At 43.5% G+C, this 18,694-nt stretch overlaps 1 protein-coding gene across 2 annotated transcripts in view; it reads left to right on the top strand.

Annotated features, from left to right (window-relative positions):
• Positions 1-4,289: 4,289 nt before the first annotated feature.
• Positions 4,290-18,694, top strand: part of LOC134468969 (syntaxin-11-like) — an 18,821-nt gene continuing 4,416 nt past the window's right edge. Inside the window, exons 1-7 of one of the 2 annotated variants that reach the window (XM_063222930.1) lie at positions 4,290-4,677; positions 9,970-10,262; positions 10,491-10,572; positions 11,288-11,547; positions 12,640-12,729; positions 13,205-13,389; positions 13,899-13,997. In XM_063222930.1, coding sequence (XP_063079000.1) covers positions 9,978-10,262; positions 10,491-10,572; positions 11,288-11,547; positions 12,640-12,729; positions 13,205-13,389; positions 13,899-13,971 — 975 coding nt within the window. In that variant the 5' untranslated portion in view covers positions 4,290-4,677; positions 9,970-9,977 and the 3' untranslated portion in view covers positions 13,972-13,997. Of the gene's footprint in view, positions 4,678-9,969; positions 10,263-10,490; positions 10,573-11,287; positions 11,548-12,639; positions 12,730-13,204; positions 13,390-13,898; positions 13,998-18,694 lie in introns of those variants that run through there. The other variant, XM_063222929.1, reaches the window with a different exon arrangement.

The raw sequence follows: 18,694 nt of genomic DNA, 5'->3' as shown, positions 1-18,694 counted from the left end.
GCATAGACCAAACGGAATTCTTCCCCAGATTTGTATGAAATTTTATTAGCAGACAAAACCTACTGTGTCAGCAAACGATTACGAACAGAATACAATGTTGTAAGAAGCCAATGTACCTAAATTAAGGGGAAAATACTACGTGAATTGAGGTTCACGGGAGCCCTTTACCGGGTTTCGACTCAAAGATTTGATCATTACATCAAAGTTTAATACTTGGTTGTCTCGTGGGACGACCGCAGCCAGGGACCAATGAGCAATCAGTTACCTGAACATGGGCAGTCCTAACGCCAAGGGGTTTGGCTTGGGAACTTTAGCTTCTAGCCAAGTTGTACCAAATCCTAAAATACTACATTTTTATTACATTACCTAAAACAATTACAAGACCGAGACCTGTTCACCACTCAAAGTATTTCCATCAGATTGATACCAAACACATCATAGGAATTCTCAATACATCATATTAAGCGTTTACCACACATATCAATACATTTGGCCCACGTCTCCCCTGGGCACGTGGTATTCCTGTGCACGCGCAACAACTGGATACCTCCTTCACCTGAGGGTCGAGTTTCTCATCCCGGAGGGGGCGAGTTTGAACAGCTGGCGTCTCCGCACAGAGGGTATTGTCTTGCTGTGCGTCCTTGTGATTCAAACGTCAGATAGGCAAAGTTTGTCTTTGTAATTTAAAGATAGCAAAAACAGTAAATAAACACATGAATGGCAGAAAAGCAACGAAACGTGAGATCCTTCAGGAACCCGTAGGTAATGATTATGAGGATGAAGATGAGGATGACGATGATGTCAGTGGTCACAGAACGGCCAAGACAGTGGGGGGGATTACATAACCAACCAAAAAACATTATGAGGAGTTATGCTGTCACTCTAACCAATCATGAAACAGGATGACTCAGCTTTGTTACTGTACCAGTGACTCAGCTTTGTTACCAGTGACTCAGCTTTGTTACCATGTTGACTCATCTCAAGGAAGGAGATCAAGATATTACCAGAGAGAATATTTCTGTATTCATTCCGGCACATGCCTGTGGCAGCCAGGAACGGTGGTAGATATGAGGTGATATGGCCTACCACCTCATGCCCATGGTAGACACTGGAGATGCTAGATATGAAGTTCTACCAAGGGCTCTGGAAAGAGTTTTAAAGTGATGGTGCATTTTTTACCTTTATTCTTTATTTATTAACAATGTTACTGCCAGGGGCGTAGGCAGAAATAATAAAACAGGTGGGCCCAGAAAAAAACGGACGGGCCCAACCCGAAAGCGTATAGGTAGATATTATAATATCGTGCTCAAAAATGATACTTTGAAATTGAAAAATCATAGAAATCATAGAAGATGAACCAGACTTTTGTCAAAATTATTAATTATTGCTCAGTGCTATGCCATTAATTATAGTTCAATGAGGCAACCGTTGACTGTCAAGTGTGAATGGGGTGGGCTTGGATGTCAAGTGGGCGGGCCCAGGCCCACCCAGGCCCACCCCTGGCTACGCCTATGGTTACTGCTACTGCACTCCAATAATTTGTCTGCCGTTAAAGTTGAGAAAGCCTCATTTGGGGAGTCCAAAAGTGAGAATGCAAATGCACCACTGCATCCCCCTTTCCGGCACCTATGAGTTATACCTCATACCAGTCCACGCCTTTTGGTAGCCAGTGAAGATGGTAGGCAGTCAGACCAAGGCACTCCATGCCATATCATAGCTGCGGTTGTGGCATTTTCATGACATTTGGCACTCATGGGTAAGTGGTTAACGTGTCAGGTGTGTAGCCCAAGAGTTACCTGTTTGCTTCTCGACCTGCCAGGTTGGTGGGGTTGCTCAGTGCTGTCCCCTGTCCTCCCCATCCTTCCCCATGGCTGAGGTATAGTCTCATCAACCTGCTCCCTTGGGGCACGAGTTGGCCTGCCCCCTTGCGCGGGTAAGAAGGCAACAGATGCAACAGATGTTGTTTTGTGTGCTGTGGAGTGCTGTGTAACATGACAATGGTAGTTTCCCAGTGGGAATTTCACTGTCTTCTACTTTCCCGTATTTGTCGTATGGCCAGACATTTTGAAACTCAAATGACCAGGATGTGTCCAGAGCTACTGTGTCCAAAACAACCATCCATCACTGTAAATAAGAAGTTTAAATAAGTAGTAAAACTCCAAGGCTCTTTAGTCATGATTTTTATACACGTAGCATTTTACTACGTAAGGGTGATTAGACCTCAGTATAACATAGTGTGTTCCTTTAATATGGTGCACCACCGCTATTTCAGTTCAGCCCTCCATGACCTAAGTATTACCTTGACAGCAACGTACTCCCCAGCCCCTAGTGGGCCTTTAATATACCATAGTGTCCCAGTGTGCCTATAATGTACTGCAATGTCCCACCTCTAGATTCAGTTAGTGCAGGGATGGGCAACTTTCATGATAAGAATGGCCACATTTTTTCATCAGCACCATCAGAGGGCCATACGACTAGAACTAATCGCTATTGCACAGTTTCCAAGATGACCTCTGACAAACAACAACAGGAAAATTTGCAGCAATGTTCATACAAGTATGTCTGAACTAGACATAGGAATGAAAAAGTAAGGGGGTGCGTATGAACCCCCTCTAGTGACTAGACATTTATGACCACGGATGTGACTTCAACTCACAAGAGTTTGAGGTGCGGTTGGTTGCTGACTGACTGCCAGTATTGTTTGGAAGGAATAAGAGTGTCCTCTATCAGCCAACAGTATAATTAAAATTGATTGATTCAATGGTGATTTAAAAAACATCTGGCCATTATTATCATTATTTTAATTGTGCTTTATCTATGGGCCGCACTGAGTGAGGAGACGGGTCACATGTGGCCCTCGGACCTACATCAGAATTGCGCTTTTGCAAGATATTGTAATATTGAGTGTTACAATATTGAATGTAATATGGAAATACACTTCTGAAGTCCGTGACGTCATCTTGAGGCCACACGAAGGCAAGGGAGCAAGTTAGGACGGGAGTTAGGACATTAGAAAGAACCCAGTGCATTTGAGTCGCACCCTCCATGATCTTAGTATTACATAGAGTGCGTCTTAATATGCAACCTTGCATCCTCCACTTGCCTCCTCCACTTGCTTCTCGTCATGATGACATCACTGACAACAGCATTATATTTCAATATCTTGCAAAAGCTCGTGAAAGTCTTTTTCTCATTTGCAATTGGGATGGTGAATGAAAAACAGTCCCTCAAAAGTTGTTGTGGCTAGGCTGACAGCTGGGAAAGGGGCCAGGAGGCGGGACGAGGAGACAAGCGCAAGTGGAGGAGGCAAGGTCGCATATTAAGACGCACTCATAGTGTGGCTTATATCAGTATGTAGTCCCCAAGTCCTAATGAAATTGGATGTAGAGTCCCACCCTCCATGATATCTGTGTTCCATGCCATGACCACACCATTACAGATTAAATATTATACCTGTTATTAACTTTATTACAGGCTCTAGGCCCAATAAGAGGACATACAACATAGTGAAAGCCCCTTGGGAAACTCCAACTCCCATTGTCATTGTGACACAGCACTCCACAGCACACAAGTGAACACTGCACACAACGAAATTGCATTTTATGCCTCACCCGTGCAAGGGGGCAGCCCTCAGTGGCGCCCCATGGGGAGCAGTGCGGTGGGACGGTACCATGCTCAGGGTACCTCAGTCATGGAGGAGGATGGGGGAGAGCACTGGTTGATTACTCCTCCCACCAACCTGGCGGGTTGGGAGTCGAACCGGCAACCTCTGGGATGCAAGTCTGACGCCCTAACCGCTCACCCATGACTGCCCAGACATAGACAGCAAAAGCAGAAGAGAAGAAAGAAAAAATGTTTTGCATAGGCCTAAAAGTTATATTGTATATAATATAATAAATATTATTGTTCTATAATTTATCTTAATGAGACACTTTGGAACTAGCTCCATGTTTAAGCTATTTCATGTCACTTTCACAGGCTGAAAATCTACAGCCTCAGAGTATGAAATAATAGGCTACACACAGAAATATAGAAGAAATGAACTCGTCTTGCCATATCTCTGAGCCATGGAAGTACTTGGCACCTGGATTGGCTGAATAACTTTCAACTGATTTAACCAGCCAATGGCATTCCACACGGAGACCACAATTAGCCAATAACATAACGCTCACATACTACCCATTTCGATTTTATGATTAATATTGCTATGTAATTAATGATAAACAAAAAGTATCAGAATCCTAGTATTAAATGTCTCTCACGGCAAAGTGAAGAAGCAGGTTTTAGCTGACAGTAGCGCCGTGAGACGGATGCTGGGATTGCGTAATCACGCTCCTGCTCTGCGTCAGGTGGCGTGTAGAGCGAAAAAAGGACCTTCGCCTTGAGAAAGTTTTTAACTTTCCAACGAGCGGGTTGACCACGCAATGTGTAGGGTCAATGAATGGCGGTGATTAGAATTGAAGTAATTTAGCTCGTGCGCATCAATGCGTGTATTGTTAACGTGTGTGGGTCCTGTTATGATTTTGTAAATCACCGCTTCAGATTGCAGATAACAGATCGGTTACCACCCGGGCATCAACTGAGTCCTCTCCGGGCAAACTCACCCTGGCCCCGGGCAGCATCTTCCGCGTCCTCGGGGCATCACTGGTTTCACTCAGCGTTAAGATTACTCCCCAGGTAAGAACACAATTCATTATAGGCCTACTGAACAAGCCGGTTGATGACCAGACTAATGAAAACGTTCACTTGAATTGACCGGTGACAGGTCAGTTCATTCAGCATCATTTTTTGCATTCAGATTTGAGTCTATCAGGAGGAGAAATGGTCACAATATTTTGCTCGTGTCACAAATTTGAACGTCTTCTAATCACAACCATGGCAACACATTGTAACGACCTGTAGGCTACTTGTAACGTTACAAGAGAATCACAGTGTGACTTAAAATAGTAGCCCATTTCATCCAGGTGCAGTTGGTTGTGTTAGAACACACAAGTTGTTTGTCATGTTTAGGCCTACAGGAGTGAACTATGTCCATTTTTTGTGAAACTGTGTAAAATTGTAGGCTATTGTAGCCTATTGTTGTGTGATGTAGTGGTGATAATTATGAAGGACTGCAGGCTACCATTGTTGTGTGTGTGCGTGTGCGCGCGCGAAGAAAAGCTGAGAATGAGGAAACGTTTTTCTTTCTTTCTGAGGGAAGCAAACTTCCTTAACACGCAGGAGGTGAACTGAGGAAAGACATGGCGAGATTAATGACATGGTGTTCCCAACTTGTAAGTGATGAGAGGGAAAGATGAACCATGCACAGATGGGAAGTTATGAGGGATTGTCATCTCACCTGACCTCTTGTAGACCTATGTTTTTATTCATCTTGGGGCCCCGGCTGACAATGATTTAAATAAAACTTGGAGTGTCTTTTTTTGGCAAGGTAGAACCCTAACTGCATTTGCATGAATCTGGCACTACTGTTAAGGGTGAAACAGACTAAGAAAGTTTTAATAAAGAGGGTATGAGGACGCTGTACATTCATCCGGGATTATGCCAGTCTGCTGAAATGACTATAGCAGTACACCATCTCTCATTGAACTCCATTGATTTTCATTGTGTTGCTTTCCATGATTACAATGACTCTAAACATACACCTAAGGCCAAAGTTGATTTTCTGGAGAGGTGTGAGTGAATCAGTGATTAAGTATGACATCCGATCTGCGTATTTGAAGTGTTTTGAAGTGACTTATCTGTTCATTTTCACAGTATGTTCGATAGGAGACAAAACTTTTGTCTTGTGAAAATCTGCCCTGTCTGTGTTCATTAAAGGGTCAATCTTTCTTTGGTGCATGAAATGTATTTTTGTACATACATTTTCATTCGGGAGGGTTGTAGCTTTCATATGAGTGACTTCTGAAGCCAAGTGATTAATTGAAAGTCAGGTTATTAGCTGTTATTCCAAACAGATGGATAGGCGACAACTCTTTTGGAGATGGGTGTAGGGTTTCTGTTTACTTCTCCAGTGTGTGTGTGTGAGAGAGAACAGAGTTGACTCAAACATGCTTGTCATGGCGTTCAGAGCTGATGGTCACACCATCACACACATGTCATTGTGTGTGTGTGTGTGTGTGTGTGTGTGTGTGTGTGTGTGTGTGTGTGTGTGTGTGTGTGTGTGTGTGTGTGTGTGTGTGTGTGTGTGTGTGTGTGTGTGTGTGTGTGTGTGTGTGTGTGTGTGTGTTTCGTCAAGTTCCAATTTGGTGTGTGTGTGTGTGTGTGTGTGTGTGTGTGTGTGTGTGTGTGTGTGTGTGTGTGTTTCGTCAAGTTCCAATTTGGTGCGTGTGTGTGTTTGTGCGTGTGTTTGTGTTTCCTCATTCCTGTTTGTGTGTGATTGTTATCCTCTGACGCAAACGGCAGACAGCGTGACCGACCAGAACCGGTCCTGGACATTTCCAGTATGGTGTGTGTGAGTGAGTGATATAGCTATGGTCTAGGTCAGTGGTCTCAAAGTGTGGCCCGGGGACCACCGGTGATCCACAAGACACCACAAGTGGTCCACAAGATTTCTACGGACTGTATACAGTGTCCCTATGAATAGAAATCCTGTGAATGTTAAGGTTTTTTTATTTGGCTTGGGACTCTTATTCTGTGGGACTTTCATGACATTACCTGACGTTTTTATCCAAAGCGAGCTAAAGTTAATTTACAGGATATTGGTTGGTTGCAGTTACATAATATTTTTTTTGTTATTAATTAATTCATGGGCTTTAGCTGTGGGTGTACCACCTGACGTCTGACTCCAAAAAAACTGTCATTTACCCACATAACATTAGTATAAGGTTAAACATATAAACTATATATTATTTTACTACAATAAGGCAGGCCTGTAATTATATAAATAATCAACTTTTTTCATCTGAATTTGCGTTTGAATCTAGGCGTGGGCAATTCATGGAATTTTTCATTTAGTCCCTCCCGAAAAATGCTTTGGCTTACACAAATGCAGTATGGTGCAGTTCCTGCAGAGTAGACAGTAGACACTTGAAAAAAATGTTTTGGCACAAAGTATTCCTTTGCTCTGAGAAAAAAAATGTTCTCTAGACAAATACAGTGTGGTAGACATCCAACATCAAGGATGGACGTCAAACTCACATCCTTTCCTGTTACTTGTGTCCTCTTAGGCCTCCAAGAGGAAAACGATAACATTTCCCGCTGTCAACACGGGCAGACCAAGTCTTGGGGGCCTTAATCCCACTTAACATTCCGATTGCAAATGAGATAATGACGTATTCAATATCTTGCAAAAGAAAAAAATAAATCATCAAATGACCCAGAGCCTTCTATCACCAGGCCCCAAGCAACAGGAGGATGGAAGGTACTAGTTAGTGTTTCTCAACCTTTTTTTTAAGCGAGGCACCCTTTCAATTCATGAAAAATTTCAAGTCACCCCAAACCAACAAGCCGTAACATGGCATGGCATCCGATACTACACAAACTTAGAAAGTAACACATTTAACACATTTGGAGACGTCACACAACTTACGTTCGAAGTTGCAGCTGACGGGGGTCACCTATGTTTACTTTATTGTGAGTAAATGGCAGATGAAAGATTCCACTGACTAACATTAACTTATCAATTTAGACAAATATGTATTATATTACATAATTTATTTATCAGCCACATTTCCGCGGCACCCCAGGGTGCCCCGGCACCCCTGTTGAGAAACACTGTGATAGATGTATGACATTCATTATGTCTTAAAGGTACACTGCGTGAGATTTTTAGTTGCTTATTTCCAGAATTCATGCTACCCATTCAGTAATGTTACCTTTTTCATGTATATGTACCACCACCATCAAATTCTAAGTATTCATTATGACTGGAAAAATTGCAATTTTCATACATGAAAAGGGGGATCTTCTCCATGGTCCGCCATTTTGAATTTCCAGAAATAGCCATTTTTAGCTACACAAATGACTGCACTTGGGAAATACTGGAAAATATTAGTTTATTACTTAGTAGACTTTCAGAAAAGATCAAATTTGGCAATAGGCAGCCCAGTTTCAATGAGCAGCATAGTTGCAGTACCTTTTTTGACCATTTCCTGCACAGTGTACCTTTTTAAAGTTATATCAAACCTTCAATTTTTTTGTTTGTTTCAGACATGTAAAAGTTTTTGTCTTACCTTCCATTTTCATCAGAGAATCACATGGATGTTCAAGTGTGATGTGCTTTAAAACAACCGACATGCAGCAGCAAACAGCATCGACTGTTTTAAAGCACGTCACACTTTAACATCCATGTGACCATGTGATGAAGATGGAAGTTTCACTGTTGAAACATGTCAGGTAAGACAAACACTTTAACATGTCTGAAACAAAAGAAACTTTTGGATTTGGAACTAGTTTGACTTGAACCTGAGGGGCTAGGGTTTTTTAGGACAAAGCAGCTACAGTAGCTTGTTATTGACTGCTATTCTTTTCTTGTGCATCTTCAACACTGTAACACTGCGTTTCCTGTCTTTCTCCATGACACTAGGCGTATTTGACATTGCGCAACAGCTGCATGCGTAGATAGACAGCAATGCATTCTGTGCTGGAAATGTTGCATGATGGTTAGAAATTGTGTTCGATTTAAATAAATGTAGTCCTGCTGTGACAAACTATGCTGTGACAAACTATGCTATGTCTCAGATGGCGCACTTGTGCTTTTCGGGCACTATGTTTCAGTACAACCAATATGACGCATATGCACTGAAACAGTGCCTGAAGTGCACAAGAACGCCATCTGAGACCCAGCAGTGGTCTTTCTCACTGTCTCTCGCGGGATCAAAGTGATTGCAGACAGACCGTGTAATTCCTGCAGGTGTTTATCTGTGTTGATGCTCTTTGCAAGGGTCACCATACCGCCTCCGTGGAGACGCTCCCTTGAACTGGATGGACAAAAGTTCACTGACATCTCTAAATCGACAAAAATCTAAGTGAAACGCAACTACGGTTGCCATTTTCAGGCCAACTAGAACAGTGCTGGTGGCCATTCTAAGACCAGTTATGTTCTGAACTCAAGTGCTTACCTGCATATCACCTGTGTTCGTACCAGGCTCTGAGCTTTTCTGTATGTGACCATTTGTTACCCGGATGAACCTGCTGATCAAGGAGTAGATATATAGGAGGGTTTACTGACGTCCAGGTTGTGATCATGGTTCACAGAAAAAAAAAAAACATTTTTTTTGTTTCACATATTACGTACAAACCAACTTTGCGGTTCCCAAATTCTCAGACTTGTGAAGAGGTGGTCTGTCCTGGCTCGATACTAAATGCCATGTCCAAATGAAGATCCTTATTTAAAAAAAAATATTTACAAAAAAGTAGAATGACAGTCATTGAATGAGAGGTGGTGGAACACACCGGCCAGTTTGAGATTATGGGCAGGAACGGACAACAGCACTCCCTCTCGCTGTTCTCTCACCTGAACATGCTGTGTGTGATGCGTCAACTGTCTGTCTGTGTCTATGACACTGAGGGCATGCTCAACCGCTGCAATGTTTCCTAATTCATGGGCAGTCATGGGTGAGCGGTTAGGGCGTCAGTCTTGCATCCCAGAGGTTGCCGGTTCGACTCCCGACCCGCCAGGTTGGTGGGGGGAGTAATCAACCGGTGCTCTCCCCCATCCTCCTCCATGACTGAGGTACCCTGAGCATGGTACCGTCCCACCGCACTGCTCCCCATGGGGCGCCACTGAGGGCTGCCCCCTTGCACGGGTGAGGTATAAATGCAATTTCGTTGTGTGCAGTGTTCACTTGTGTGCTGTGGAGTGCTGTGTCACAATGACAATGGGAGTTGGAGTTTCCCAATGGGCTTTCACTTTTTTCACTAATTGAACGACTTGGTTGGTGTTGTCTCTTGTCTCTGTCAATGGCATTGTGGTCCGTTCTCTGTCTGCCTGTGTTTCCTGTTATACTATGATGCGTTTCCTGTCTGCAGGCTTGGCTATGAGGGACCGCATGGAGGAGCTGGAGGCGGTGGCAGAGGAGGTGTCAATGGGCTCCAGCGGAGGAGAGTGGGAGAGGGAGCGAGGAGGGGGAGGGAAGTGGGAGAGTGACAAGTGTGGCTCGGAGGAGGATTACTATGATGATGATGAAGAGGAGGAGGATGATGAGGAGGAGAAGGAGAGGAGGCAGGAGGCCGTGGTGTTCGAGGAGGACGACTCCCCCATGCAGGAGGCGCTGAGGGAGGCGCAAGACATGCGCAGAGAGATCGCACTACTACGCATGGAGGTACACACACACACACACACACACACACACACACACACACACACACACACCATACACAGAGAGATCACACTGTTACGCTTGGAGGTACACACACACACACACACACACACACACACACGCAAGACATAGGCAGAGAGATTGCACTGCTAAGCTTGGAGGTACACACACACGCAGACAGACAGACACACACACACACATACACATTAACCCTCTGCTGTGTGTCTTCAGGTGGAGCGTTTGCGGTCTCAGGCGTCACGCTGCAAGAGGACCGTACGCAGACTCAGCTTCATGAGGGGATCCAATGCCATAGGTGGGCCTGGATACTGATGTGTGTGTGTGTGTGTGTGTGTGTGTGTGTGTGTGTGTGTGTGTGTGTGTGTGTGTGTGTGTGTGTGTGTGTGTGTGTGTGTGTGTGTGTGTGTGTGTGTGTGTGTGTGTGTGTGTGTGTGCGTGCGTGTGCGTGTGCGTGCGCGCGGGCCTGGTTACTGATGGGTGTGTGTGTGGGCCTAGTTACTGATGGGTGTGGGTGTGTGTACACTACTCAGGCTCTGCTTCATGAGGACCTCAAACGCTATAAGTTAGTATTGATTTACGTGTGTGTGTGTGTGTGTGTGTGTGTGTGTGCCTGTTTAAATGTTAAACAGCACGCTGAGGCTCAGGCTCACCTGAGGCTCAAGTCCGTCAGCTGGCCTTCTGTGCCTAGTGTGTGTGCGTGCGTGAGTAGGCTATGTGTTTCAACCCTTTCGTAGGATCCGGTATCCGGTTCCGGATCCGGCAGGATCTTAAGCAGTGGATCCGGTAACCGGCAGGATCCTAAAAATCAGGATCCGGTGCATCTCTAGTATAAACGTGTATGTATGTGTGTGTGTGTGTGTGTGTGTGTGTGTGTGTGTGTGTGTGTGTGTGTGTGTGTGTGTGTGTGTGTGTGTGTGTGTGTGTGTGTGTGTGTGTGTGTGTGTGTGTGTGTGTGTGTGTGTGTGTGGGTGTGTGTGTGTGTGTGTGTGTGTGTGTGTGTGTGTGTGTAGGTCTGAGTGTTAAGCAGCGTGCTGAGGCCCTGATGCGTCGACTGGCCTCGTACGAGCGCATGTGTGAGGAGCTGGAGCACCAGCACGGGGCCTATGCGGCGGTGTGTCGGGCGGCCAGGGGACAGCACCTCTCGCTGGGCCACGCACTGGCTGACGCCCTGCAGGACTACCACAACGCAGAGCTTCAACTACGACAGGAGAGCAGCGCACGGCTGCAGAGACAAGCAGAGATACTGGGCAGAACGCTCACACAGGATCAGGTACACACACACACCGACAGGATCAGGTACACACACACACACACCAGGAGAGCAGTGCACGGCTGCAAATTTACTGGGCAGAACGCTGACATAGGATCAGGTACACACACCCCATCATCATCATCATCATCATCATCATCATCATCATCATCATCATCATCATCATCATCATCATCATCATCATCATCATCATCATCATCATCATCATCTCGCTCTCTCTCTCACACACACACACACACACACACACTGCAGAGGCATGCAGAGATATTGGGCAGGACAATCACACAGGAACGGGTACACACATACACACACACCATCATTATCACATACACACACTAATGGGTCAGTGACGTTTCAGAAGTAGCACACATCAGGTCGCTGTAACGACAGCCAGTGCCACTAATATTTTATGTATTTTTTACCTCTTCCAAGGAGGTTATGTTTTCAATCACATTGGTCTGTCTGTCTGTTTGTAGGCAGGATACCCCAAAAACTAATGAACTGATTTGGCTGGAACTTTGTGGAGTTGTTGAGAATGGCCTAAGGAACAAATTGTGGTGGTGATCCGGATCATTTTTAAAAGATTCTTCACCATTGCTGGCCTACAAATCTAGACACCCCTAGTGACCGAAAATTGAATTGTGTGACTGCGCGAATGTTGAGATTCCAGTTTCTAACACTACAAAAAGAAGGCAGAAAAAGACTTCAAATAAAAATCGGATGTAACAAAGTCAAATGTTCTAACAAACCGCTTCCTTGGGGGAGGTCTGCACTCTCTGTATTTTTAGTTTTGTTTGTTTGTGGTGAACCATCTAAGAAGCATATTCATCGCAGCATATCAACCACCAATGTCTAATTCATTGATGGGCATTAGTTGCTGTTGCGCCACCAGACGCCTGAGCCCAAAAAAATGTCAGCCCTCTAATCCTCTCCTCTTGTCTTGTCTCCTCTTCCTCTCCTCCTCTCTTCTCCTCTTGATAGCAGATTGTTCTTCATATCCTCTATATTGATTTTCAGTTACCACATTGATATGGAGAGCAACACCATATGATGATATTGACTTGTGCATGTGTGTGTGTGTTGCTTTCTCAGGTGGAAGAGATGGTGGAGGAGGGAGGGTGGGGAGCCTTCAAACAGGACCTGCACCCAGAGGGCATGACCGCACGCTGCGCTTTCAAACAGGTGTGTGTGTGTGTGTGTCTGTATAGGTTCAGAAACATCATGGAGTGCATGATGTGGAGCATTAAGTGGAGCTCGGGTCTTGTCTGCATGATATCCATGATCTGTTCCTGATAATGTGTGTGTGTGTGTGTGTGTGTGTGGGTGTGGGTGTGGGTGTGGGTGTGGGTGTGGGTTCAGGAGCGCCATAAAGACCTAGTTGAGCTCGAGTCCCACTGTGTGATGTGTGATCTCCATGAGTTCTTTGTGTGTGTGTGTAATCTACTAAACAAATGCTTGAGCTGCCCTAGTCCCAGGGCAGTCTCTTGACATGATGTGTGTGTGTACTCTACTGAAAAAACGAACCATTCTTTGCATCTGCATTTGTTGTTCTGTATATTTCCAGTACACTTTGCATCTGCTCGTGATGTTGGCTATGATTATGTCCTCGATTGTAAGTCGCTTTGGTTATAAAGTGTGCGTGCGTGTGCGTTTACAGGTTCAGGAGCGCCATAAAGAGCTAGTTGAGCTGGAGTCCCGTCTGCGTGATATCCACGAGCTCTTCCTGACGCTCGCTACCATGGTGGAACAGCAGGGGGCAGTGCTGAACAGCGTGGAGCTCAACGTCATGGCAACACACGACTACGTGGACAAGACCAACGAGAAGTTCAAGACGGCCATCAGGTACCGCAAAAAGAACACACACACACACACCCTCTCTCTCTCTCTCTCTCTCTCCCAATATGAACGCACACACACCCTCTCTCCCTCTCTCTCCCTCTCTCTCCCAATATGAACGCGCGCGCACACACACACACACACACACACACACACACACACACACACACACACACACACACACACACACACACACACACACACACACACACACACAGGAACCCCTGTTGTTGTTCTGTTCTTGCTTTCCCTGCTGGAAACAAGCCACTACACGGTGATAGGCACACACACACACACACACACACACACACACACACACACACACACACACACACATATATATTCTCTCTCTCTCTCTCTCTCTCTCTCTCTCTCTCTCTCTCTCTCTCTCTCTCTCTCTCTCTCTCTCTCTCTCTCTCTCTCTCTCTCTCTCTCTCTCTCTCTCTCTCTCTCTCTTTCTCTCTCTCTCTCAATGGCTAGCATACTTGAAGCTTCTCCTCCATCTTTGCCACCAGGTATCGCAAGAAGAATCCCTGCGCTCAGATGTTCTGCTCTTGCTTTCCCTGCTGGAAACAAGCTACAGGATGAAGACTGGACACACACACACACACACACACACACACACACACACACACACACACACACACACACACACACACACACAGACACAGACACAGACACACACACACACACACACACACACACACACACACACACACACACACTTAAGAGAAACCCCTGCACTGAGATGTTCTGTTCTTGCTTTCCGTGCTGGAACCAAGCTACACGGTGATGGGTACACACACCCTTTCCCTCACCCTTTCCCCTGTCAATGGCTGGCATTACTTGAAGCTTATCTTCCATCTGTCCTCCATCTTCCGTGAGGTGGAGACCTGCCCCACAAGAAGTCTTCTGTTGTCACTGAGTGTAAAGTAACATTATTATATATGTATGTATTATATTTAAAAGCAACCCCTGATGTTTGAAGAGTAATCATTACTATTTGTGAAGTAATCTTGTAAATTTGTGAAAAGAGGCTTTTTACTTTGTTTTACTTTGTACCGTCCCAATGTAGACACGAACTGGTCAGTGCTAATGTTTATGAGATTTGTGAAAATGTGCATTCCTCACATGTAGGCCTATTTAACTATTCTGTAATGGTGTGTGGTGGGTGAAAGTGTGTTTTAAGAAAATGTTCTGGCGTGATGGATGTGTTATTGCACTGTTCTTTTATGCACTTACGAAATAAAAATGATTACAGTTCCTCATTCTTTCTTTTGTTCTTTTGTTCCACATTAGTGAAAACAGAGACTTCATCAGTTGTGGTTGCAAGCAACCTGTTGTTGCTGCCTTCTGTTGTCTTTTTCTTTTGTACTGTTGTCTTTTTCTTTTGTATCCAACCACCTCCTTTTACTGTGTGTTTGTACTGTCTTTATGTTCTCACCAGTTAAGTGTTTTTGAGTGTTAAGAAAAGCGTATGTATTATTATTATTATCATGGATTTTAGACCTTGCCCTCTCTTCAGCTGAGAACGACGCAGGGGTTTTATAGGGGAAGTTTTATTTTATTGGTGCCAAACTGGACTTCCAAAAGAGACTATATCGGTATACTTGTACTATTGCATTGTATTATTGTATCATTTCTTTTGCAGTATATTCAGGCGAGGATGTGTGGTCGGCATTGACTGAGAAGGTGAACGGAGAAAGGTGAGTGCCTTTATGATTATAAGCCTACTTTGTTGTGTTGTAGCCCGTAACGTGCATAGCCAACTCTCACACGTCTTATGCCTTAAGAGTATGCCTCCTCGACTACAATATAATGCCATTCTCGGTAGGTACCGATGCAAATTATGATTCTAGCAGCAGCTTTATTATGCAGACAGAATGTGTCTTTGTGCTGTTAGTACTGTGCTTAGTTTATTTTTATTTTAATGTCACATAGCCGAACATAGATCTGCTATAGAGAGATGGACATTTTAAACAAAGGGCTATAGGCCTACTCCATTACTGGATAATTGTCGGTCATAGGAGAGTAACAAGTTTTTTTTAAAGCGTGGGAACTAACTTCCCAAGAAAATTAGGATGCCGATGTCATATGGACCCAAGATTTTTTTTGTAGATAATAGACAAGCCTATCTACTGGTCTTTTCTTCTTTTTCTTATTCCTGACATTATATTAACACAAAAATATAGATCCAGACTAGATACAAAACAGTAAACATACAGTGAGTCCAATATGTATTTGATCCCTTGCTGATTTTGCCGGTTTGCCCACTAATAAAGACATGATCAGTCTATAAATGTATGATAATATGTATTCAAACATGGAGAGACAGAATATCAAAAAGAAATTCCAGAGAATAACTTAACATAATATATTTAATATTTAATATATTTAATTTAGGCACATAAGTATTTGACCCCTCTAGCTAAAGAAGATAAAGTGCTTTGTGGCAAAGTCCTAGTTGTCTAGCACTGAGGTCAGATGCTTCTTTGAGTTGATGGCAATGTTTATACATATAGTAGAAAATATTTTTGCCCATTTTTCTTTGCAGATTATCTCCAAAACATTAATAGTTTGTGGCTGTAGCTTGGTAAATGGGAGGTTCAGTTCTCTCCATAGAATTACTATAGGGTTAATATTTGGAGACTGTCTAGGCCACTTCACGACTTTAATATGCTTCTTATTGAGCCACTCCTTCGTTGCTTTGACTGTATGTTGTGTATTATTGTCATGTTGGGAGATCAAAAAATGGCCCACCCTTGGAATGTTCTTGGGATCATAGACAGCAGTACTCTTTCTCTCAAAACACATTGAATTGTGATAATGCCAAACAGCTTGATTTTGGTTTCATCTGACTACAGCACCTCCTTATCATATCCTAAACCAGTCTGATGTCCGTTGGCAAACCTCAAGTGGGACGGCACAGGTTCCTTCTGAAGTAGAGGTACCATGTGTGCACTACAGGATTTTAAACCTCTGTGGCATTAAGTGCTACCAGTAGTTTTCTCAGTGATTTTGGTCCCAGTAGCTTTGATATGATTGCCTAGTTCATCCCGTACAGCTCTAGGGTGATTTTTTTCTGTTCTCATGATTATCAAATCCCTACAAAAGGTCAAATCTTGTATAGAACCCCAGACAGGCTGATGGATAGTCATTTTGTATTTCTCACATTTTGGAAGAAATGCATCAACAGCTGGGTCATTAATACCCAGTCTCTTTCTTGTGGCTTTGCAGCCCATTTAATCTTTGTTCAGGCCTAAAATCGTGTCCCTGATATCATTTGACTTGTGAAGAGGTGGTCTGTCCTGGCTCGTTGCTAAATGTCATGTCCAAATGAAGACCCTTATTTAAAAAAAAATATTTACAAAAAAGTAGAATGACAGTCATTGAATGAGAGGTGGTGGAACACACCGGCCAGTTTGAGATTATGGGCAGGAACGGGCAACAGCACGGTTCTCCCTCTCGCTGTTCTCTAGCCTGAACACGCTGTGTGTGATGCGTCAACTGTCTGTCTGTCTGTCTGTCTGTCTGTCTGTCTGTCTGTCTGTCTCTATGACACTGAGGGCATGCTCAACCGCTGCAATGTTTCCTAATTGAACGACTTGGTTGGCGTTGTCTCTTCCCAGGTGAAAAAGTGGTTCAATTTAGTACAATAAAAGCATGACTGAAGTGTACTTAGCATGTTAAAAGTGCACTCGTGCTTTTTGTGCTAAGAAAAAGTATGTTTACAATATGCTTATTTAAAGTGTACTTAAAATTAGATGTAATTAAGTTGCTCTCAAAGAAAGTACACTTAGCGAACCATACTTCAAGTGTACTTCGAAGATGTTTGGCTAAAGTGTATTTAGAGGAATATACTAATAGTGTTCTAATAGTGAACTTACTAAAAGTGTATTTTTAATAACATATTGCAATTGTACTTTTTTAAAGTGCAATATGATTACACTTCACCCAAATGTCTTTGAAGTGTGATTTTCTATAGTGCGCTTTAAAGTAAATCGCTTTAACATATTGCAAGCAGGGCTTTGAACCGGTTCAAGGAACGAAAACGAAAACCGGGAACTTTTTGTATTTTACAGGGAACAGAAACGAAACCGGAAACGTTATTATTTTTTATGTTCTGGAACGGGAACACTTATTTAAAAATAATGGTAACCGGTTAATACCGGTTAATACCGTTCCTCAAACTAAAAAAAAAAGTTATTATTTTCCTGCACACGTTACCATGACGGCTGAGGTTCACGTCCTGTGTGACATCAGACATTCTCTGACTGAATGGAGAGAGAGCTGTGGACTACTAAGTCTCCACTTCACATCTTAAATAAGAGAAACCACTGTCATACAAAAGGGCAGTTTCCATTGCATCATTGTAAGACATTGCAGAGAAGCGCATGTAAAGCGCACCGAGAATGTTCAGCGTTATTGGGCCGCTTCAAATATTGGCCGCTTCAAATATGCACAAACTCACAATGTCCATCATAGCGTTTCCCGTGACCCAAGTCAGCGTGGAGCACGCATTTTCATCATTGAGGTTTATTCTCCGCTTCTCCGCTTAGGTCGTCCCTGAATGACAAAATTCTGGAGGATATTCTTTTCATCCGCTTTAATAAACAGTTTGGAATGTAGACTGGCTCATTTGCACTTCCGTCTTTCTTGTATAATTAACGTCAGTTAGCCCTATGGGGAGTAATCAGCTGACAGGAACGAAATTAACCGTTCCGGGAACAATATTTTTTTGTTCTAACCGGTTCGGGAACGTCAATTTATTGGTGGAACCCATAACCGGAAACGTTATAATTCCGTTTCTGTTCGGAACGGAACGTTTGGAAAAAAATAACGGTTCAAAGCCCTGATTGCAAGTACACTTTTTCTAAGTGCACCATGATTGTACTTCACCCAAATATATTCAAAGTGTGCTTACACAAAGTTAATTTACCCATCATGCACCATCATGCATGTACCATCATGCAATGCACTTCTTGGAGCTAAATTTCTCAAACAGAAATCCATTTACCTCTAAGGAATATCTTTGGTTTGCATGAAAATATTAGTCATTGTTATATTCTGCGTTTATTGTAGGAGTTTTAACATTTTAAAGTGGTACACAAAAAATGGCCATGTTCCCACCGTCATTATGATGGTCACGTATATGTTCTGGTATATATAGACTCACACTTCCCATGTTATCATGGTGAGAGGTAAGTTGGAACTAGTTGTTCAAACAAATATTCAAGGGTCACCATTCGTGAGCCATTCAAATGATCAACTTCAGGAAGGTGGAACATCAATGAAATAAAGTGAAATGTGT

This window comes from Engraulis encrasicolus, chromosome 18 (assembly GCF_034702125.1).
Source record: "Engraulis encrasicolus isolate BLACKSEA-1 chromosome 18, IST_EnEncr_1.0, whole genome shotgun sequence".
NCBI lineage: Eukaryota > Metazoa > Chordata > Actinopteri > Clupeiformes > Engraulidae > Engraulis > Engraulis encrasicolus.
The sequence above is the reverse complement of the archived record's forward strand: the minus strand, read 5'-3'. Positions and strand labels throughout refer to the sequence as shown.